At 40.9% G+C, this 25,389-nt stretch overlaps 1 protein-coding gene and 2 long non-coding RNA genes across 3 annotated transcripts; 1 reads left to right on the top strand and 2 right to left on the bottom strand.

Annotated features, from left to right (window-relative positions):
* Window positions 1-5,648: 5,648 nt before the first annotated feature.
* Window positions 5,649-21,148, bottom strand: LOC124258394. Its single transcript, XR_006893586.1, has 3 exons — window positions 20,969-21,148; window positions 19,882-19,886; window positions 5,649-5,658 (listed from the first exon to the last, which is right to left on the bottom strand). It is a non-coding gene; the product is annotated as an uncharacterized LOC124258394 (long non-coding RNA).
* On the top strand, window positions 8,453-8,816 carry LOC124258396. The gene is made up of 2 exons (XR_006893588.1): window positions 8,453-8,555; window positions 8,725-8,816. It is a non-coding gene; the product is annotated as an uncharacterized LOC124258396 (long non-coding RNA).
* On the bottom strand, window positions 9,975-24,935 carry LOC124258385 (monocarboxylate transporter 12-like). The gene is given in 8 exon segments (XM_046692479.1): window positions 9,975-10,171; window positions 11,352-11,600; window positions 11,603-12,129; window positions 14,010-14,274; window positions 14,870-15,013; window positions 16,109-16,225; window positions 18,632-19,026; window positions 24,831-24,935. Coding segments are annotated over 7 exon segments (1,821 nt in total). The 5' UTR covers window positions 19,008-19,026; window positions 24,831-24,935; the 3' UTR covers window positions 9,975-10,028.
* Window positions 24,936-25,389: the final 454 nt, after the last annotated feature.

The raw sequence follows: 25,389 nt of genomic DNA, 5'->3' as shown, positions 1-25,389 counted from the left end.
ACGCACGCGCATACGCCAAGGCAGCTACGCACTCGCGCAAACATACGCACCCACCCACAGAGCTGGACTATTACTGAGTGGGGCGATAACCAACGTACAAACAGAAAACGCGCGCGCACATACACGCATGCGCACATACGCACGCACACACACACCGCACACGGCTCCGTCAAGGACGCCACCCACTCACAAGACGGAGCCACAACCAAAAACAACGGTGATCACACAAACATATGCTAGTGTGGGAATCTTTGATGAATGAGCTTACCGTTCACAAACATTTACAAACATCACGACTCAAATTAAGCGTGTCTATTGCAACTCTGCCTTAATCGACCGGAGGCTACAGTAACGCATGTCAGTCACGAAGGCAGAATGTAGTTTACAAATCCCGGTGTAAAACACGTACAGCTGAGGGTGAAAACATAGACTAGCGCCGTACGCTTGAGTGGGCATATCGTTATACGTAGAAGGGCAAGTGATGACTACCCCTCACCTGCAGCTATATATATACATCGTCTAACGTTAGCCAGGAGATACTGGCAACAGTTGGAACCAAGGGATAGGCTGTTCTGAATAGCTTCTCATGTCGGCGATGGAAACATCAGATTGAGGAGGTTTGATAACTCAAATGGGTAAACTATCTGATTTTTATGCCAAAAAGTGTTAATTTTAACGATTATCACACATTCCCCACCTGAAAATGGATTTCGTAAAATTATGTGTTTATATACATATTTCCAATCAGTTAAACAAAGCATATTGGGCACGAGTGTTCTGATGAAACTGGAAACTTCAGATTGAGGAGGTTTGATAACAGATATATGGGTAACTATCTTATTTTTAAGCCCCAAAGTGTGAATTTTAAAGATTATCACACATTCACGACCTGAGGATTGAATTTCGCAAACTTATGTTTGTATACATATTTCCAATCTGTTGAACAATGCGTATTGGACACCCCAAAGTTTTGTGAATTTGTTTAGAGGAAAATCAAATAACATTTTACACAAATTGTCGAGTCCATTTTCTCTCTATACAAACAAAATGATTTTAAGAATAAATTTATTAATATCTTTAAAAATATGAGGATCACATTAACACTGCTTTGTTATTATGAACGAAATTTGAGAGCAGCAAATGATATTAGTGATCGAACTGCTCAGCTGATTGCCCACAGCCGATTGAGTCTAGCCCCCTGTGTCTACTTCCGCTCCTCTTGTCTGTGTAGCAAGCGGCTTCACCTACCGCTTACATTCCACACTCACCGTTTCACAGTCATTCATGGAAGATTATTATCATAGCACACCTGTTTTCTCCGGGGTAATAAAAGGCCACAAAAACATACTTAACGGAGCCACATCTGGTAAGTCGTAGTTCATCACGTGATATGGTCATGTGACTGTATAGCGACGGGTTTAGTGCGTGGCACCACGAGATTTGGATTGTGTTGTGACTATAGGCATGTTGTGCACGTGCAATACGTGCACTAGAACAGCTGAGAAGGAACATGAAATGCTGTTGTTGTTGGGAAAGGTCGCTGTGGCATGTCTCGTTTCAGGGTCAGGTCATTTCGTCTTCGAATATATTCGCGTTTCATCCATCCCTTGCTTTACTGAAAAAAACTGTTACATATTGCTCGCAGTGACCCTGAGGAATATGTTTTGTAAATTGTTGAAATTAACGGCAACTTTCGATAATGTTTCATGATTTCTTACACTTGGCAGAACAACTGTATTGGTTGTCTAGCAACTGATTGGTCGTGTCTCTCACAAACACCAGCCGAGCACGTGTCGGTACCAAGCAACACCGGCTGTGTGGGGAATCCCCTAACTGGGAGACGTTCTACCAGGTATTGTACCTGGCCTCAACATCACGGCGGGGACGCAGAAATTGGCTTCAGCAGACAGGAGCGTGATGCGCCCCGGGTTAGAATATTGGCCTTCAGTAACCCATGCTTGTCGTAAGGGAGACTAACGGGATCGGGTTGTCAGGCTCGCTGACTTGGTTGACACATGTCATCGGTTCCAAATTGTTGATTTTGCTTTATTTGCTGTTTTATTACTGGATTGTTCCAGTTATATTCAGGGCATTTAGTTTAAGACCGCCGCCATAAGAGATGATACGGATCTGAATAATTACATGGGTGTGCCGGAGACACCATCAGACAGACTCTCACTCAGACAAACTCTCTCTTCTCAGTCAGACTCACTCTCTGTCAGATACTCTGTGAGATAGACTCTCTCCCAAGCAGACACAGGCACCTTACTCCAAGCACCATGAGAGTCTGGTTAGCTTATAACTCTAGGAGCGGTTTGTGGATTCGGTGCCCGGCATCAACACTATCGTGATACAGCTCCAAGTCTGATTCCACCTGTGACTTTGAGCAGGGGCGTAGGAACGGTTTTCAGAGTAGGGTGGGCTAATTTATGAAAAGTATTGAAAATCAAAATGAAATTAGTTATGGTAATAGACATGGTTTCGTCTTGAAAAAAGCCCACCCTACCCCCTGTTCCTACGCCCCTGTTGAGGGATCACAGAGCGAATCATTGGCTACCCTACACGTGGTGCTGTCACTGATGTACTTCTTAGAAAGGCGTTAAACCTCAATCAGTCATTCATTTCTATCTTTCTCTCTGCACGACCCGTGAAAATCCGGGTTAGGATTAATCTTCAGTAACCCATGCTTGTCGTAAGAGGCGACTAACGGGATCGGGTGGTCAGACTCTCTGACTTGGTTGACACATGTCATCCTATCCCAACTGTGTAGATCAATGCTCATGATGTTGATCACTGGATTGTCTGGCCTAGACTCGATTATTTACAGACCGCCACCATATAGCTGGGATATTGCTGAGTGCGGCCTAAAACTAAACTCACTCACTCATTTCTCTCTGCACATATAGTTTGTCCCGATAATTACAGCGAAAACAGAAAAACAACGCACAATATGATCTCCAGCACTGTCTATATAGTTGAATCCCCCTGAAGCAAGTGATATTTTACGGCGCTTCTGGGCAAAGACCAGTAATGCTGTAGTAACATAACATTTACAACCCACAAGAGTGAGTGAATTAAGTTTTACGCCGCACTCAGCAATATTCCAGCTGTGTGGCTGCGGTCTGTCAGTAATCAATTCTGGACCAGACAATCCAGTGATCAACACCATATATGAGCATCGATCTACGCAATCGGGATACGATGACATGTGTCAACCAGGACAGCGAGCCTGACCACTCAATCCCGTTAGTTGCCTCTTACGTGAGTGAGTGAGGTTAGTTTGACGCCTCTTTTAGCAATATTCCAGCAATATCACGGCGGGGAACACCAGAAATGGACTTCACACATTGTACCCATGTGGGGAATCGAAACCGGGTCTTCGGCGTATCGAGCGAACGCTTTAACCACCAGGCTACCCCGTCACCCATGCTACAACAAAACAAGTAACGTCAAGGACGGCTATTCAGCATCCGAATGTAACTTATCGCCTTGCTCGACGGCCACGTGATATGCGTCCCCTTCATACTGAACAGTCTACGGTGAAGTACACAACGTCGACACTAAGGATGTCGTCACTGGTAACGTGTCATGTTTTCAGATTCGTCACAATTGTCTGGTGACGTCGAGATGAACGTCAAGCCAATGTCAACATCAGACGTCATGACAGATTATGGTGGGTGTGGCATCGCTTGGCTAAACATGATAGTGCGCTGCACGAGGAGTGGAACTGACGCCTTCAAGGGAGGAGAGAACTCAGTGTACCTAGTGACTGAAATGTTTGCCGATTCGCTACAGTATTACCACTACTCGTCCAAAAACGTCAGCTTTTAAAAACGTCTATCTAAAGCCTAAAGCTCAGCTACTATCAACTCAACATCTACTGTCAGATTTCCCTACCGCATATAAGGTGTTCCCATTCCGTTGATTACCATACAACTATTACTAAAAACAAGTATCTCTTACAGGGGCAGTAGTGGTAAAAGCGTTCGCTCGTCACGCCAAAGACCTGGGTTCGATTCCCAACATGGGTACAATGTGAAGACCATTTCTGGTGTCCCCGTGATAAATATTGCGTTCGCGTCGTCACGCCAAAGACCTGGGTTCGATTCCCAACATGGGGTTTCGATCCCCGACCGCGCCACACCAAAGACGTTAAAATGTGAAGACCATTTCTGGTGTGGTCCCGGAGTCGTATAATGTGTCGTGGGGTATTGCTGGAATATTGCTAAAAAGCGGCGCTAAACTACACTTACTCACTGCAGTCGTCATATCTTTCTCAGACGTTAAACTGAGAAATGGTCATTTACTCTCGAGTATCCTTGATGGTATCCTGAGTGATAGTTTTACGCCGCACATCAATATTCCAGCTATATGGCGGCGGTATCCCAGACACTCCAGCGATCAACAGCATGAGCATCGATCTGCGCAATTGGGAACCGATAACATGTGTCAACCAAGATCGCCTCTTACGACAAGCATAGTCACGACAAGCATGGGTTACTGAAGACCAATTCTAACCCGGGACCTTCACGGGTGAGTATTGATAAACATTATCAATGATAACGTGTTCATTCGCTGGCTGTAGTAAAATCTCAGTAAAATCACACTACTCTATCGTCTTTCAAAGCGTAGTGTCACGCAAAAATATTTAGTTTGAATCCTGAGTGAGGTGAGTGAGTGTGTATGGTTTTACGCCGCTTTTAACAATATTCCAGATAGACGCACCTAAATGATCCCAGTGCCCGGGTCTTCGGCGTGAAATACACATTATCAAAGTGTCGGAAAGCGCACGTAAAATCTCCAAATCATTTATCTGTTGCAATAAATATAGAAGGTCATGACACGATGCCAGCTGGCACGGTGCGAGGGTATCGACCACGCTGTGCGCGCCGGGACACTGTAGACCATAAGTGCCAGAAGCCACAGTTGATGGGAGCTTGAACCCTGTGATCATGAGTTCGAATCCAATATGATTGGTTTGGTGACACCATATCCATGTTCATGGGTACACAATACCATTCTCAAAACTAAATGGATCAGATCGCTGATGTTTGTGTGCTCACTCTGAGAGTGTGGGTTCGAATCCCGGATGGGACTCAACCCCAAAGTTCTAGAATCTGTACATGATAAGCTGACATGAGGCATCCGTGTGTTTCAGGTATTGCTCGCCCCAAGTTGTGTAGTAGATAGACCATCTGCCCGGAGATGGTAGTAGGTTCGGTTCTCTGACCGCGTTATACCAAGATATGACAAGATGGTACTTGACCTTACCTTGAATGGTGAGTGAATGAGTTTAGTTTTACGCCGCACTCAGCGATATTCAAGCTATATGGCGGCGGTCTGTAAGTAATCGAGTTTGGACCAGACAATCCAGTGATCAACAGCATGAGCATCGATCTACGCAATTGCGAACCGATGACATGTGCCTGACCACCCGATCCCGTTAGTCGCCTCTTACGACAAGCATGGGTTACTGAAGGCACATTCTAACCTGGACCTTCACGGGTTACCTTGAATGGAGCTTGGCAAGACTACATATTGTCATGTAACAGGGACTAGAGACGCGGTGTGAGTGTATGAGGAAGGTAGCAAACACAGGCATAGTGTGTGGCGCTACAGCTCGTTGTACAGAGCTGTATCTGAAGCCCATGGTATGTCCTGGCTCGTGTTCCTTCCGGTGTCAGACTCCACCATAGTTGTGGTCGTTTGTTTTCACTGAAGTTCAGAAGCCACGATCTTCATGTTGAGCGGAAAGATCTTCATGTCAGAAGACCCGTTCAATATCCAGCATGTGCAGGTTTCGTTGTTGTGAAAACCACGAATGTTGTATTCCAGTGATATGAGTAGGTTGGACAGATGAACTACAGTCCGTTTGAGTCAGAAACGGACCGATGAATTGCAAATTTTATCATTGTACAAAATTGCCTCATAAATATAAATAGTACACATGTTTATCATTTACTAATACCCAACAGCTTTCTTATATTTGAACATTTTCCGGACTCCACCAAAAAAGTTCTTTAAGAAACTATCATTAAAATTTTGACACAGTTCACTATTTGTTACGAGGGAGGAGTGCAGAGAACGGGACAGCCAGGTGTTAGAGAAGCACGTGCACAAGTGTCCACCAAGTTATTGATTCATTAGCCTGTGCTGTGCCGTCTCCATCCTTTCTCGCACACCTGGCTGTCCCTTTCTCTGCACTCCTCCCTTGTAACAAATAGTGAACTGTGTCAAAATTTTAATGATAGTTTCTTAAAGAACTTTTTTGGTGGAGTCCGGAAAATGTTCAAATATAAGAAAGCTGTTGGGTATTAGTAAATGATAAACATGTGTACTATTTATATTTACGTGGCAATTTTGTACAATGATAAAATTTGCAAATTCATCGGTCCGTTTCTGACTCAAACGGACTGTAGTATAAACTTGGTCACATTAAACTTTACAAAAAACAACAATATTAATGCATTTTCAATTTTATCATCTTTCACGATATATTCACACTATATCTCACACTAACAAAACTTGAATAAAATATAACAAAATTAATGATAACATAAAACAAACTGGTCATTTCAATGAGAATGCATACAACTTGATAACAACTTCTGGTTATATAATGAGTGAAGCTCCGTGTACATGTCAACAGTCGTCAAGCTGATGTTACAACAAGCGACCAGAGGAAGATACACCTCAGCGACATTAACAACAGGTAAGAGTTAAGTAGAACACAGATAACTGGATGGAGACAGGTGAAGAGTAGACAAGGGGAACTGACACAAAGGAAACTCCAGCTTAAGAATCAACATGGAAAAGTCATTTATGAAAATAACATAATAACAATACATAAATTTGTACACATATTATTTACTAACTCCTAAAATGCCAATCAAACAGTCTGTCACAAACATAATGTAATACAAAAAGCACCATTGATCCGAGGACAGCATTTCACATATAAAACAAATAATTAACAAGCCATGCAAAAAAAATTTTTGCGTATGAATTTATCAATAAGTGACAATATGCCCAACAGATTCAAGAAGCCATATTGCCCTCCATATTGTCCCCACACAAATGCAGCAGAAACTCCATTATACAACTCCATGTAAACCTCAACCCCTTTCAACGAGGACACTTCAACGCGTGTGCAGATAAATCAGGAAGTCCACAGGTTTGGGGGAAATTTTCCTCGGGGATAATTTTTTCTGGGGGAGAAGAGGGGGATGCGTGCAAACCCCCCCCCCCCCCTCTCAGGATCCGCCCCTGCCTATATATATGATTCCAAGTGACGTACACTTGAACGTGTTTCTCCTGAACGGAGTGCCGCAGTCACAACCCTTGACTGATGACCGAAGACAAGGACACATAATGCCAAGCATCCTAAGCAGTATCAAAGTTTGACAAGATACTGGACCCCCTTCTGGGAGCAATACAACAATATATATTTCATCTGTCCTGCCATTCAACGTTTTGTCTTAGGGCAAAAGAAAATATATGTCCGTTTCCTATTACATGCTTTTTAAAAATAGGGTAGGTGGGTCGGTTTTATCTTTTTTTAAAAACTTTTCTTTTTCTTTTATAGTAGCACCAGGTGGGCACCTGAGGTCTTCAAGAGTACCATATCATGTAGTGACAATGCCTTATGGTGAAACATTGAAAGATTTCTATATCAAATCATTATTCATGTTATTTATTTGTAGATTTGGTCAGTGAGGACCCATTATGCCAATTCAATGCAATCCATTTTAGCCCTACGTACACTGAAAAACATGAAAATATCATACTCGATTTGGATGAAAATAATGATTTGAAATGCACTCCAGTCACGATATTGACTTGGTTCAAAAATGATTTAGGGTCATTCGTGTGTGTGTGTGTGTGTGTGTGTGTGTGTGTGTGTGCGTGCGTGCGTGCGTGCGTGCGTGCGTGCGTGTGTGTGTGTGTGTGTGAGGATAGGGTCGGTCGGGTTACCTGAAACGGACATATTTTTGGGGGGGGCCTTAGGGCTTATGTTGTATGGTTAGACAACTATCTACATATACATAAAATAGAAACAGGCCATTATATAGTTTGGTGCCACTGGTACAAAAATTGGCTGAATGATAATAAATAACAGAATTATTAATGCGAGTATAAAAACTTCATAACAGCCATTTAATGTCACGTCTTCCCAAGCAACAAAAATCATTGATTAATAATAATTGAGTTTCCAAAAGGAGATAAAATCTGTCGGTTATTGCTTAACTTTAAAGCAAGTTCTCCCTTGAGGTTAAGGTTGTGAACTGTGGTATATGAAGCTGAGTCTGTAGTGGGCCAGATTTCAACCCACAATCATATATTTCTGCCGCAAGTCTACAGTAGGAAGACAGTTCCACTTTGTTGACTTTTACATCATCTTGTAAATTCATCTTTGTTTCATCCAACAAATTTAGAGCACTTGGTATCAAAATTGAATATAATGTATTTTTTATTTTGATTATGCTCAAAACAACAGCATAAGAAATAGAGAGGAAAAAGAGTCACACAAGCCGTTGACAAGACTGACTGACTGGGTTTGGTTTTACGCCGCTTTTAGCAATATTCCAGCAATATCACGGCGGGGGACACCAGAAATGGGCTTCACTCATTGTACCCATGTGGGGATTCGAACCCGGGTCTTCGGCGTGACGAGCCAACGTTTTAACCACTAGACTACCCCACCACCCACTCCGTTGACAAGAGGAACAAGATAAACATCCTGACAAGGCAAATATAGTTCTTGATTATATGTATCAACGTGGATTCTGTCACAACACAATTCTTGGAACACACATGTAAAAAAAACCATGAGTTCAACAGACATTAGCCAATCATTGTTGAATACAAAAATGACAATTTCTCTCCTGATCGATTCCCCAACCATCTTCTCAGTCCAACATGTCTTCATGACAAATGTGATGTGGGAAATTCTGTGTTGCGACCTTTCAGAAAACGTATTCCTGTCAACATCCTGTATAGTGCAACATTGTCAGAGGGACTGATGTCAGTATGAAATGGTGTTAGCAACATGAAGAGATACAAATCCTGGAAAACAATCTAACCTGCAGTAGTTGGCTGAAATAACATGATTAAGCTTCCATAAACTGCCCAGGACAAATCTGTAATCTTTAAAAAAAAACACCTACACATAATAAAGGTTAACAAGACAGTGCTAAACTCTTCAAGACTATCTGCCTCACATATCTGTGTTTACATAAACAAAACCTTCAGACTAAGTCCAAATTGTTTTCATGGAAACTGAGAAAATAATACCTCTCAAAGGCAAGATCTGCCTGACAATCTGCCAAGAGTTTACATATTGTGTTCAAGACCCATCCCTTCCTTTTTGAGACTAAGTTTACCTCTTCAAGACTAAAGATCTGCCTCACATATTCACATATTCAAGGCTCACTTTTTGGGATTAAGTCCCAATCGTTTCCATGGAAACCGGAAAAAAAAAATGCAAAAATCTCAAGTGTTTATATATCATTTTGTTGATTCAAGACAATCCTTACTTTTGAGATTTGTTTCCATATTCCAAGACTAAGTTCTGTTTCATACATCTACCAAGTTTTGTTGAAAAATTCAGTTAGACTAAGACCCTTTTTGGGATTAAGTCATCGTTTCCATGGAAACCGGGAAAATAAAAAATGCCAAAATCTGCAAATAGCAAAAGGCACAACTTTAGGATCTGTTTGATATATCTACATTTATCAAGGCTACTTTTGAGTGTTCATGTCTTCAAGACAGTGTTTACCTCTCCAACATTATATCTTCAAGATAAAATGCCAAAATTTGGACTTTAGGATCTGACACAAGTTTTGTTGAAAATATTGAATGGTTCTTGAGTTATGCTAAACCAGACTAAGTCACACTCCTGTAAATAGCAAAAGGCACCTGCAATCTACCAATTTTGCGTGGAAACATGATTACGAACAACGGACGCTTAGTCTCAGAGAGTATGTACTTTACACACTCCACCTATTCACCGTCTCTCCCCATCCTGTTTACCTCTTCAAGTTGACCTGATTTCTTCTCTGTATTGCCAGCAGCACGTTGGAGAAGATCATGATGATGGCTGCCAGGATGATCATGGCGCCACCAAAGTAGAACGCCAGGGTATAGTCGCCAAACACGTCCTTGAACACACCTGAAACAGCCGAGACAATCTGGTACAAACAAACTTCCTCTTAGTTTCTGATTCTCGAAATAACCAATGAGGAGGAGATCCTAGTGTTTCTCTGAAGGCCTGATATCATGTCTGATTTCCACTGATCTGAGTGAGTTTAGTTTTACGCCACTTTTAGCAATACCAGGGCTACAGATAAGGGGCGTACAGGCGTAATGTACGCCTCAAAATCAATTAAGTACGACATAATATAAGATTTCAAGCGTATCGTGTATGCACATAAATACCTTCGTACGTCTAGCATTTAATTTCCGTGCGTATCGTGCAAATGGAAATCTATTTCGGATAAATACTTGTTGTTAAGTTTCTTTTGCGAAACAAGATTTGACACATAAGGAAACCCCGACATTAGGAATCCCTTGCGTTGCCATGCAACGATATGCGTCACTATTTTTCGATTGGCTAAAAACTACACTGTTCCTATTTATATCCAGTCGGACCTGACATTTCGCGCATCACACAGTCGCTCAGTTATTTCTCATGCGACTTCAAATACAAATACATGGTTGGAATTAGTGATCGATGAATCGTCCAGACAAACCACATCAACTCACTCACACAAAAACATGCCAGTACTCCTTCAAAATTCTCAGTACACCTCCACTTGCAATATGATTTGTAAGTACACTTACACCCCCAAAAGTTATCTGGAGCCCTGAATACTCTTGCAATATCACACCAGGGACCACAATAGACTTCACACATTGTACTACATGGGGAATTAAATCAGGTCTTTGACATGAAGAGCGAACACTTTAACCACTAGGCTACCCCTCTTCCTCAACTAGTTTAGATACAAAGGAGAATGTTTGATAGAGTGAGCGAGTGAGTGAGTGAGTGAGGGAGTGAGTGAGTGAAATCAGACCTCTAAAATCTTGTGAGGCAATCTAGAAGAAACACATCATTCAGATATTTTTCCACCTGGGCAGTTGTTAAGAGGATTATAGGATAAACTATGCCCGCGAAAACCAACATTTCTCTCTTGACATAATTAGTGTAGCTTTGGGATACTCACTGAAAAAGACATAGATTTGTACGTGAGTAAGAAAGCATTATCTCCAATGTAACACATCGTGAGCCCTGTGATTAATTCCCCTCATCTAATCAGTAACTGCCTGACGCTGATCCTACCAATTCTTACCTGAGACCGGAGGGCCAATCAGGGTACCGATTCCTTGGAAGGAAATCAACAGTCCGAAGGAACTAGAAAGTTTCTCCACTCCAAGAATGTCCACAATGATGACGGACTTCTGAGACACATAGGCACCAGTCAAGGCGCCATAAAGTCCACACAGAACACAGAACTGCCAAAATGAATGCAATGATGGACACACGAAGGACAGCGTTGCAATCAGGAACATCACTCCATTGTACACATATGGTCGAAATTTCGAATTTTTCTAAAATCTAAGACGAATCCTGTTATAATCCGACCAATGGTGTCAAGGATACCAGATACTGACATGAGCAATGCCGCCTCTCTCTCAGTGCAGCCGCGGGACTTTGCCAACGCAGGTAAAAAAGTAAATGCAGATTTAAAGGATAATGTAAACAGGGCTATGCTTATACAAAACAATAAAAAAGGAAGGTTTTTCAATAGTGACAATTCCAAAAGCTTCGTTTTTTTCTCCTTCTGAAGTTTTTCGCTTTTTTCAGGAACACACTTTGTGAATATACCACGCCAGCAAGGCCTTTTGTCGTTGTCAACGGAATCAGCTTTCTCGGGAGCAACCTGGTCTGTTGCTGTAACAGCAGAGTACTTGTGACCATCAGAGTTTTGGGAATCTGTAAGGACTTCTTTTTGGGTGTCTTTGACTGACACATGCTTGTCGACAAGCAGTAGCTCTACGTCTTCCCTTGCATGTGTTTCAGCTTGGTCTTCATGGGGGGAATTCAACTTGGCTCTTTCTTTCTTTTTTCTGAAATGAAAACATAAACTTACCCTCTATATTTAAAAATACACATGCATATATACTACAAAATACAAAAAAGTGGTTTCCAGATACAGTCAAATCCCGATGAGTCGAATCGCTGGGGACCAAGTAATAAATTCAACTTATCGATGTATTCGAGACATAGGTATGTCTATGAGGGTAGAAAAAAAGATGATCCAGTCCTAATTCCTCTGCCTAAGCATTTGTTTATCTAATGATTTCCATATCACTAATAGGGGCACCTTATCAGTCAGATTAGCACAGACAGTGATTTCCGTAATATTCACTAATCTGCCTTTTGAACTCACCCGTCAATGGCGGAAAGGTGTGAGCCGCGCTGGTTTGTTAATTGGATCAGTTTGCTACACCAATCAACTTCTCATTGACTGACTTCGGCTTATGTATACAAGATTGCTGTTGTTTGAATCTCAAGGGACCAAATTTCCTTCTCGAGTCATCGTGTGTATTTATGAGACGAATTCGTGTAACCGGTATTCAAATAATGACAACTATAACAGGGAATGGTCGGGACTGACAGGTACTTCGAGTTATGCATAATATTCGAGACACCGGCATTCGACTCATCGGTATTTGACTGTATATACATTGTGTATGATAATGATATATATAATCAACACACATAAAAAAAAAACTGAGGGAAAAAAGTCTTGCAAAGAAATCTGGTAAAATAAGAAAGGAATACTTGTGTTTTCAGGTGATCCCTTATTTCTTTCCCTCAGTATATATGCATAATGGCACACATAAACAATCAAATGTCAACATGAAGGTCATTTGTTCACAACATGGAAGCCGTCAGCTGATGGTGTAGTTCAGTTTATAGTCCGTTTGGCTCAAAAGCGGACCGATGAATTGCAATCTAACTCCAAAACTAATAAACATAACATCATACCCAAAACATCTGTGAGGTTTTTGCAGAACGGATGGAGACGGCACAGCACAGGTTAATGAATAAATAACTTTGTCTGAGCACGTGCTTCTCGAACACCTGGCTGTCCCTTTCTCTGCACTCCTCCCTCGTAACAAATAGTGAACTGTGTCAATATTTTAATGATAGATTGTTAAGCAACATTATTATTTTTAGGACAAAAATTCTGCAAAAACCTCACAGAGTGGGTATGATGTTTTGATTATGATCAGCGTTTCATTGAGTAAGTTATGTTTATTAGTTTTCGAGTTAGACTGCAATTCATCGGTCCGCTTTTGAGCCAAACGGACTATAGTCTCTGTCAGTTGTGGCATGTCTTCAGTTTTCACCTGCTGTACAATGGTGATGACACAGCCCATCATTTTATGTTGCATGTTCATTTCATGTTGGTGTGTATTCTGGTATTTTGTGGCCAAACTATATCCTACCAGCACAAATCACTCCTGATGCGTGTCGACATGAGAAATTCATATATGGTATTCATTTTGTATGAATATCAGCAAAAGTCAGATATTTCCAATTTTTCTACTTTTTGGTGTGTTTTTTTGTGCAAAGTATAAATACAAACTCATTAATTGTGACATAATTTGTACTTTGTGGACCCATAACATAAACTTCAGCCTTAAAATGACAGAAATATTACGCAGAATGTAATCTTTATTTCTGTTACTATGGAGAGGGCATGTGACTGACTGACTGAGTTTGGTTTTACGTCGCCTTTAGCAATATTCCAGCAACATCACGGTGGGGAACACCAGAAATGGGCTTCACACATTGTACCCTTGTGGGGAATTGAACCCGGGTCTTCGGCGTGACAAGCCAACGCTTTAACCACTAGGCTACCCCACCGCCCCTACTCTAGAGTGAGTGAGTGAGTGAGTGCATTAACGTTTGTAATGCAGAATGTCAAAGCACCCACCTCTGTACTGCCAGTATTTTCTTATGCAGATCAAGGGGCCTGTACAAAGCTCCACTGACAACCAAGTTTAGAGCCAGCCCACTCAAGATGAGGAAAGCCCCCACGAAGTTGAACTCGTCAAACAAGAAGTCAGCTAACGGTGGTATGACAAACGCTCCGGCGCCAACACCTGATGTAGCCAGACCCACCGCCAACCCGGGTTTGTTGGCAAAGTACTGTCCCACCGTGACCAGGCCAGGGGTATACGACAAGCTCCGGCCAATACCTGGATCGAAATATAGCATCTGTTAAGTGGAGTGGAGTGGAGTGGAGTGGAGTGGAGTGGAGTGGAGTGGAGTGGAGTGGAGCGGAGTGGAGCGGAGCGGTGCGGTGCGGTGCGTTGTGGTGTGGTGTGGCAGGGGTGGAAATAACCCATTGCCCGACGTCCAAGTCCAGTGTTTTTTTCTGTCGAGCAAGCAAATTTGTATATCACACTGTACCGGTGTCCAGTTCACTTTCCAATGTTATTTATGTTGTTTATTTTTAAAAATCAACAAGAAAATGGCCGGTATAGTGGAAATATTATCAGGGCAAGAGATTTCACATGTGCCATTGTTCCGGAGTACACTAGCAATTTTAAAGTTATTTCCACCCCTCTGTGGTGTGGTGTGGTGTGGAGTGGAGCGGGATGGAGTAGAGAGGAGTGGAGTGGAGAGGAGAGGAGGGGAGCGGGATGCAGAGGAGTGCAGCTGGAGTGAGTGAGTGAGTGAGTGGAGCGGTGCAGGTGGGAAAACAGTGAAGGAGACAGTTACATCAAGTATATTTCAGTTACCTGAATTAAAAAAGGTCTGAAAAAATAGCTGTGAAAAAGTGCCACTCACCTCCAATGACGCCGTAGCTGAAGTAGAGGAAGATGAGGTTTGGAGCGAAGCCACTGATGAGGACACCGACAGTCATGATGATGCCGCCCGTTATGGTGGCCACTCGACTCGAGAACCGGTTACTGAAGGCACTGGACACGGGGCCTGGAAAAGTTGACTAAACAATACTTATTTACCTCAAAGCGTACCTAGTTTCCATTAACAGTACAAACTATGCATTATGATATGGCTTACACGGAGGCCATATTGACAATTTCATTCTGTCCACTGGAACTAGTTAAGGAGCTGTTTTAGACAAAAAACAGCAGCAATAAGGAAGGGTATATGTTTACAAAGCTGAGGCCACATTTAAGACAAGTGAGAGATAAAGTGCAAAGGTCGAATTAAGGTCAAAATTTAAAATATCCTAAAACCTGCAACACCTATGTTGGGCTCCACCATACAATACACATTGAGCAAATTTCATTAAATTTAGAACTAACATGGGTGAATAATACTGAAAACTGCACATCATTCAGCTGGGGTCAGATCAGCTGGAGTTTGATCAGCAGGGGACAGATCAGCTGGAGTTTGATCAGCGGGGTCAGATCAGCTGGAGTTTGATCAGCTGGGCTCAGATCAGCTGGAGTTTGATTAGCTGGAGTTTGATCAGCGGGGCTCAGATCAGCTGGGGTCAGATCAGCAGGGGTCAGATCAGCTGGAGTTCGATTAGCTTGGGTCAGATCAGCTGGGGTCAGATCAGCAGGGGTCAGATCAGCTGGAGTTTGATCAGCTGGGGACAGATCAGCTGGAGTTTGATCAGCTGGGGTCAGATCAGCAGGGGTCAGATCAGCTGGAGTTTGATCAGCTGGGGTCAGATCAGATGGAGTTTGATCAGCTGGGGTCAGATCAGCTGGGGTTTGATCAGCAGAGGTCAGATCAGCTGGAGTTTGATCAGATGGAGTTTGATCAGCCAGGGTCATATCAGCTGGGGTCAGATCAGCTGGAGTTTGATCAGCCAGGGTCAGATCAGCTGGAGTTTGATCAGCTGGAGTTTGATCAGCCAGGGTCAGATCAGCAGGGGTCAGATCAGCAGGGGTTTGATCAGCCAGGGTCAGATCAGCAGGGGTTTGATCAGCTGGGGTCAGATCAGCAGGGGTCAGATCAGCAGGGGTCAGATCAGCTGGAGTCATGGGGATATTTGTCCCACCATTAAACAGAGACAATGTACACTTGACGTTCCTGCTCACTCCCACCTACCCAGCATCAGCCGCACCGTCGACGACAGAGACCCCACCCAGGCTGTAGCTTGTGCACTCTGGTTGAATCTGTTGATCAGCTTCAGGTACAGCACCCCGTCTGTTCGCTCAAACCCCCCTGTGAAAAACATTACACTATCAGAGCAACCTGCAAACATACACTTTGTAAAATGCCAGGCACAAGGAAGGTGTGACAAACCTATGTGGCAGCTGAAGCGAAGAACATGCATGTCGAGTGATTAGGGGTGGGTATTGCAGAGAATTTCGATATTGCGATAAATTGCGATGCGAAAGCATATATTGCGATATGTATTGCAATATATTGCAAGAATTATTTTTTTAACAAAAACTACTTATAGAGTCGAGTTAATGCTTGATTATAAAGCAAAAACACAACAAAATCACTATGATTGATTAACCTTTTATGAAAACTTTAAATCATGACAAAATAAAAAGGTAAGTAACATTTGACACTAATGAAACAGGGAAAAGAACAATTCAAAAACGGAAATATCCGAAGATTTCCGACTGTTACGAAGTTTTCCGAATGCATGTCAAAATATACCGGTTTTCGATCAGCGTATCGCAATACATATCGTTTTATGTCTGGACCGGTAAATACCGGTAAACCGGTTATATTGCACAGCCCTACCAGTGATCCTGTGTTTCTCATGCAAGTACTGTTATAGTTCTGTAGCATTATAGTTCTGTAGCATTATAGTTCTGTAGCAATATAGTTCTGTAGCATTATAGTTCTGTAGCGATATAGATCTGTAGCGTTATAGTTCTGTAGCGTTATAGTTCTGTAGCGTTATAGTTCTGTAGCGTTATAGTTCTGTAGCGTTATAGTTCTGTAGCGTTATAGTTCTGTAGCGTTATAGTTCTGTAGCGTTATAGTTCTGTAGCGTTCTGTATCGTTACAGTTCTGTATCGTTATAGTTCTGTACCGTTCTGCAGCGTTATAGTTCTGTAGCGTTATAGTTCTGTAGCGTTATAGTTCTGTAGCTTTATAGTTCTGTAGCATTACAGTTCTGTAGAGTTATAGTTCTGTAGCGTTATAGTTCTGTAGCGTTATAGTTCTGTAGCGTTATAGTTCTGTAGCGTTATAGTTCTGTAGCATTACAGTTCTGTAGAGTTATAGTTCTGTAGCGTTATAGTTCTGTAGCGTTATAGTTCTGTAGCGTTATAGTTCTGTAGCATTACAGTTCTGTAGAGTTATAGTTCTGTAGCGTTATAGTTCTGTAGAGTTATAGTTCTGTAGCATTACAGTTCTGTAGAGTTATAGTTCTGTAGCGTTATAGTTCTGTAGCGTTATAGTTCTGTAGCGTTATAGTTCTGTAGCATTATAGTTCTGTAGCGTTATAGTTCTGTAGCATTACAGTTCTGTAGCGTTATAGTTCTGTAGCGTTATAGTTCTGTAGCATTATAGTTCTGTAGCGTTACAGATCTGTAGCATTATAGTTCTGTAGCATTATAGTTCTGTAGCGTTACAGATCTGTAGCGTTATAGTTCTGTAGCGTTATAGTTCTGTAGTGTTATAGTTCTGTAGCATCACAACTGGGTTCACATTTTGTCATTAGTTCTGTTTTGACATCAGTTTGGCATCAAACGACATTCAAGCTTCATGTGTGTCAATGTCTTTCAAATATGTATACTACTCAAAGGAATTGAGGAGCACCTGGGACTAACTACAATAAGGGCATGTAAAGGAGCTGAATTCCGCACCACGGAGGGGCACACTCAAAGCGCTACAATCTGATTATTAGTAATAAGTCATCTTCTATAGCACACAGTCTCCAAACACCAAGTGATTGCTCACAGCGCTTAATTATTATCACCTCGGATAACCCAAGCTGCCTGTGAGGTGCTAGAAGGTTATAGTCACATGACTTATCCCACCAGGTACCCATTTTCTGCTGGGTGAACAGAGACAAGTTTGACCAAACCCACTTGCCTAAGGTGGGACCACATGTATCACATGTACTTCTTTGTGGGGCAGGACTGAAGTCTTAGAAACTCTCAAGAGTCGAGCTGCCAAACACAGTCAACCATCCAATGGCTCTCCGAGCTCGACGTTGCTTAACTTCAACTGATTCGTGACCTGAGCTCTGTGCACAGAACCACACACCGCTAATTCCATATAACAATGAAGCCTCTCATGACATGTCATCATTAACTATAGTCAACTGAAAGAAACAGTGTAGTTTAATATCTTTTGAGTGGTATATATACCATTAAAAAAAAGTAGGGGATCTTCCATTTTTTTAGCATACCACTAGCCAATGCATATGAGAAAAATAATATATATCCATACAGATGAAACATTTCCAAAGGAATGGAATAAATTGTCACATTTTCCCTTAATTTCTCTTCATCATCTGTTTCCTCCTTGGCTTCATCATTTGCATTTTATCAATCTTGTAAATCCAATATCCCCTACATTTTTTGAATGGTATATTTCAAAAGCACCAATTCATCTTGCATTGTTTGTGTTTATATGTATAGAATACCAAACTTGACATACCTGTTAAGAAATGTTGGAAAAAACACCCCAAAACAACAATCCACTTGTAAAACCCATAATCAACAGTCTGGCTTGGTTTGTCTTCCACATCAACTCGGACTTCACATTTATCTCCTTCATCCTCCGCATCCCCATGTTCACTCTGTTTCTCATCTCCAACAAGTTGGGTCCCTTCATTATCATCTCTGTCCACATCTTTTCCATTTTCTTTACCAGCTGAGTGCATTTCTTCACCATCCATGGGTTGTCTCCCTTTATGACTGCCTACTGAGAGTTGTTCCCCCTTGGAGTCATCACACAGTCCAGCATTTCTGGCTCTGTCAGGTGAAAGCTGACCGTTGGTTGTGTCTTCGGTGGTGTGGATACTTCCAACCATTGTGATCTGTCAACATCTCCTGAAAACACACGGATAAAAACGTCCGTTAATGGGAGCAGCAGCTGCAAACCAATCTGTTACAACATAATACATGGATCTGTTTACATACTTTTCTCACTTTGCTGTTAACACATTTCAGTCAAGGCATAATGCAGTGTATGAAATTAGCCCGTCCGACCGCCCAAGACTGTCTAGATTCCTGACGGTCTAAATTTACAGCTAGCCAGCCCGATGGTCTGGTAAACATTTTTATACACTACATAATGTATGTCAACATTGAAAGTAAAGCGACTGTTTGACATTCACATTATACAAATATATACTTGCATTTTTAAACACAACCACAGGCCACATGAACACATGTGTCATTATGTATCATGAAGTAATAATATATACAAAAGAATTCCTTATTAATTCCAACCAAAACAGGCAATATAGAATTCAGATATTACGAAAATATAAAAATATAACATATTAGTTTCACCATGATCAGGAAAAGCTTAGAAACAGATACAGTTTAAAGAAATAAAAACTCATCTGACAGACATACTTTTAAAACGGTACATCTACATGGTTTACAGACACTTCTACATAAATCTGACCCCTGAAGATCCAGTTAGAACTGGTCTTCAGCAAACAATGCTCGTCACAAGGGGTAACTAACGGGATTGGGTTGTCAGGCCTCAAAGAAGTTAAACACTTTTTCTCACATTTTGAAAATAAAATTTGAAAAATTTATGACTTTTATCCTTTACAAAATGGCACTAAAATCCAGTATTTGCATGCCAGCAAAGTCAGTCTTGTTACTACAATATCGGGTTATGAAAGTGTTCACTGTACATCAGCATTTATGTTCGTGATTAGTCTGTCTCACAGTCCCTGAACCACATTATTTTCCCTACAGCCTAGCCTTCCCTGTAGTGCTAAAGCCCTAAACGAAGCAAGTCTAGATTTCCTCAGGTTCAGGTTCTGAATCTCTGGTCTCCCTAGGGCTCCTTTTCAATATAAATGGGCTTGTTTGTTACTATCAAAATTATATATATCCAGAGACTAAGCCTTAGTCTAGTTTGTGATCTACTAGGAGAATTGAAGGATTTCATTTAGGAGATAAACATCATGTGTTGGCCAATTTCCGGGTATTATTGAGTATTTGAAGCACTTCAAATACTCAATAACACCTGGAAATTGGCCAACACATGTTTATCAACATTGTAAACTCAAAAGTAAACCAAAAGGTCCACATGGGTTTTACTGTCTGCACTCATTGCATCGAGTACGTGTAAAGCAGGGAAGTGTCATCAGCTGGCCGTTTCAGCTGGTTCCCATGGTAGCATCTGGAACTGCTCATTTGTGAAGTCATTCAGACTTTACGTCACAATATTCTTCGAATGACGTCGTCACTGCTGACGACGCAACAATACAACTGTGTGAGATATTTGTACGTGTCAATATGCAGTGAATAGTCTTGCAATTTCCGGGAATTGAATACTATTCGATCATGTTTTTCAGCCAATCAGATTAAAGAACACGGTGACTTTTGGTTTGCAATCACTGTTGATCTGAGCCTCTGTATTGAATCAGATGATATTACCATTACCAACAACCTAAACAAACCGTAGTGTTCAGGGAAAGGATGCATCTACGACAGATGGCTTACTTTGACTCGGGAAAAGTCCATTTTTGTAGTTGTGTGACTATTATACAAGTGTCAGCACAACATTTCATTATCGAAGCATCGAGTACGCAAAACTATCACAAATGTAAAAACTATTGGGTAATACAACAATGTGTCATGTTAATAGTTATTGTAATAGAAATATAATCAGTCAAAACTGCACCTAAACACATCATAATGCAGTATTCCTGGTACGCATATGCATTACAATTTCTTGACAGTTATATTATAAGGTATTTATGATCAGAATCACAAATAAATCACGGAACATTGTGTAAACCATGACAGAGCTCCAGATAAGATTCAGCTCATGTAGGTACTGTACCCACTGAATATTTTTGGAGTGGGTATTATGAATGTTGAGTGGGTATTTCATTTTCCATTACCCACTGCTTTCAAATATGTGCGTATTTCAGTCATTTTACTTACGTAAGTATTATGTCATTGAGTAAGTTTACTAAGCAGGTATGTTCTGCCTTATGTCATACCTAATCAAAACCAACTTAAATATAATGGAAATGATTTCATAAAAAATCACTCATCCTATACTGACAGTACAACACTTGTCCTATACTAACAGTACAACTTGATAGCAATCAATGTCTTTTTCATTGCGCAAGCGATTTTTATACATATATTGCGTACGCATTTGTTTTAAACTTTTTGCACATCTAACATTTTTAATGCGTAATTGGTACGCAACAATTATTTTTCAGTGCGTAAATGAAAATTTTCTATGCATATTTTACCCGGATACGCAGCTTATCTGGGCCTCTGCCGTGAGCTGACTACTGTCCCCAGCTTTGTTTCAGGAACAGATACACATGGTCATCATAATCATAACAATGCAGATCAGTCAACATAAAATATCACAGTGTGTCTAGTGATGTTATATTGTTATAAAGTACAAGTGTTCCTTTTTACATTTCCAGGTTTCTTCACAAGGTATGTATTGCCATGTGGGTGAAATTCTGGAAATTTATCAAGGAACACTTGTACTTTCATGTGTTCCCTTATTTGTTTCCATGAGTATATATGCTGTTTTTTTCATGTCACTCACTTGAGGCTTACTGACCTTGTCATTTAAATGTAAAAATATGAGTTGTTATAATGTATATTCATTGACATTCTATCAACTGGAAATTCAGCAAACACCTAGCACTGACTCAACTGTTTTAAAATCTGCGTCACGATTCTCTTGTAAATCAATTATGCAAATAGAGATAGAGACAAACAGGATCATGTCTAATGTACCATGACTAAAATACCATGACAGTCAGTCTCCCAGCTGTCACATACGACAAACTCAGCGTGACAACAACACTGTACTCCCGCGACATGGCCGTGGACTGACATATCTTACATGGCTGTAACGCTCTTCAACACATGACACACGTGACCCAAGAGTCCCGTCACATGTCAAAGTTAGTGCTCCAGAAAAGAGGCGTGTCAGCGTATGTATGGCTATACATAATGCAGATATGATTAAATCTAATATCAATATCATGTTCAGGAGCATAAGGCCTGTACACCACTATTTCAGATTTTTACAGTAATTCTCCTCGTGCTTCACAGTCAGCCTTTATGTAAACATCTTAAACGGTGCTGCAGTTGAAGTTATTCCGCCTTGCAATGCATTATGGAACTACTATTTAAAGAGGGATTCTCACACGTACATACGCCGAAGGTTAAAGATAGGGGTGGGTATTGCAGGGAATTTTCATATTGCGATATATTGCGATGCGAAAGCATGTATTGCGATATGTATTGCAATATATTGCAAGAATTATTTTTACCAAAAAAAATACTTATAATCGAGTTAATGCTTGATTCGTAAAGAAAAACACAACAAAATCACAATGCTTGCTTAGGCTTTAAGAACACTTTTAATCATGGCAAAATATAAATGTAAATAATGTTTGGCACAAATGAAACAAGGAAAGGAACAATTTAAAAAACAGAAATATCCGAAGATTTCCGAGTGTTACGAAGTTTTTAGAATGCATGTTAAAATACCGGTTTTCGATCAGCGTATCGCAATACGTATCGTTTCCATGTCTGAACCGGTAAATACCGGTAAACCGGTTATATTGCGCAGCCCTAGTTAAAGAGCTATCTGGAGGACTGTGAAGTGGAATAAGTGGGACTGAGAACAGGACATGTGACCTAGGTTACAATGGCTTGTTCAGTAAAGCTACGCTGTTTAAACCGAACCAAAAAATGGATTCCAGGTAGAAGAGCTCCAAGCAAGCGATGCTTTAAAGATGCAAAATATTTAGTCAACAGATGACAATTACATTGACTGTCAACACATTTACTCAACAGATGACAAGTACTCTGATTATCGAAGAATAAGCTGATTTATGATGTTGCTTGAAGTTTGATTACCATGGAGAATTGAATTGAAATCAAAACCATTAGTGTAGAAATATTTATCTGATCTTATAAAGTCATAACAAGGGCAAGAAAAGAAGTAATGGAGAGAATCTTCCCACGGATACCCACATGCACAATTCAGATTATTTGAAGAATCGACACATTTTCTCAACGGATGACATTTTCTCCCAGGATGACGAAGTACTTACTCTGACTGTCAACACATTTACTCAATGGATGACGAAAGTACGTGTACTGTTTATCGACACATATATAGTCTGTTTGCAGTTAAACGTACAGATGAATTTCACTCTAAACAAAAAGGTAAATCGAATAAAGTGCACTTTAAATGAAACATCAAGAACAAGTAGTGTTGGTTTAAGTTAACGCTCATCACGTACCGCACGTGCATTTGTTTCAATGTTCCATCTACTGCGCTCACCCCCTTGTAATACAAACCAATAATAGCGATTTGAATTTATGATCGTTTGTTAAACAACTTTTATCCTAAGTTGAATACAATTCTGAGATTTAAATGTTCATTTGGCAAGGTAAAATTATGAGGATTCGCAATCTTAATTTCACTTAACTTGATTGACTTTTTGGTTTAAAGTGAAATTCATCGGTACGTTTTCACTGCAAACAGAGACTATAGTCAACGGATGACAAGTACTCGGACTGTCAACACATTTACTCAACAGATGACAAGTACTCTGATTACAGCACACATAGTCACCAGATAACAAGTACTCTGTCTCTGTCGACACATATAGTCAACGGATAACAAGTACTGTCGACAGATATAGACAACAGATGATAAGTGCTGTCGACAGATATAGTCAACAGATTATAAGTGCTCTGACTGTAGATACAATCAACAGATAACAAGTACTGTCGACAGATATAGTGAACGGATGACAAGTACTGTCAACAGATATAGTCAACAGATTATAAGTGCTCTGACTGTAGATACAGTCAACAGATAACAAGTACTGTCGACACATATAGTCAACGGATGACAAGTACTCTCAACAGATATAGACAACAGATAACAAGTACTCTGTTGAAACCTATAGTCAACAGATGATAAGTTCTCCGACCGTAGATACATAGTCAACAGATAACAAGTACTCTGTCTGTCGACACATATAGTCAACAGATAACAAGTACTGTCGACAGATATAGACAACAGATGATAAGACAACAGATTATAAGTGCTCTGACCGTGATACATAGTCAACAGATAACAAGTACTGTCTGTCGACACATGATATAGTCAACAGATAACAAGTACTGTCGACAGATATAGACAACAGATGATAGGTGCTGTCGACAGATATAGTCAACAGATTATAAGTGCTCTGACCGTAGATACATAGTCAACAGATAACAAGTACTCTGTCTGTTGACACATATAGTCAACAGATAACAAGTACTGTCGACAGATATAGACAACGGATGACAAGTGCTGTCGACATATATAGACAACGGATGACAAGTGCTCTGACTGTCGACACATATAGTCAATGGATAACAAGTACTCTGTCGACAGATAAAGTCAACCGATGACAAGAACTCTGATTGTCGACATATACAGTCAACATCCAACAAGCAACAATACAACACACACAGACTGATAATAGACAAGAGTTCGTCTGCTGTTATAAGTTACCCGGTACAAATGGGTCACTCAGTTTCTACATCCCGCATATTTAAGCATATCTAACAGTGCAATAAGCAGCACATGTATTGAGAGGTGCTTGTCAACCTACCTGTCCTTCAAGATAAAATGCACTTTTGCAAGGCCAAAACCTGGATCAAATTTGCCAGCACATAGATAACTCTGCTGTAAGCAGTAGAGCAAAGTAGGTTTGTAGGTTGAGATTCTTATGGGGCCTGTTGACATACAGGTGTTATGTGGCAATGTAAACTCACCACGGTCAGGGCTCGTGAACAAGCTGCACAGCGAACTGATGATGATCAGATTTTGTGGCAATGAACATGAACAATATTCTGATTCCAGTTCACATGGAAGAATCCCATTCTGTTTCCAATATAAACCTAGGCTCCTAGACAGCTGTACACCAGAAGTATGTAGTAGGGCTGGGACGGGGAACCCGGATACCCAGATACCCGGGACAGGTGGGTAATGAGTGGGACCCGGGTACCCGTCTCAATACCCGGACCCATTATGATCATGTGACTGATAGATTAAACAATGTAATATGTTATTCTTTCATGATTAAAAGGTTGTATTGTCTTTGAAGATTTAGACATAATTACAGTCATTCTTTTGAATATAATACAAGGTTAAGATATTGGAAAATTCGA

The sequence above is a fragment of the Haliotis rubra genome, unplaced genomic scaffold (genome assembly GCF_003918875.1).
Source record: "Haliotis rubra isolate DU_JTF1 unplaced genomic scaffold, ASM391887v1 Scf690, whole genome shotgun sequence".
Classification (NCBI taxonomy): domain Eukaryota; kingdom Metazoa; phylum Mollusca; class Gastropoda; order Lepetellida; family Haliotidae; genus Haliotis; species Haliotis rubra.
Note: the sequence above shows the minus strand (reverse complement) of the source record. Positions and strands in the feature narration are given on the sequence as shown.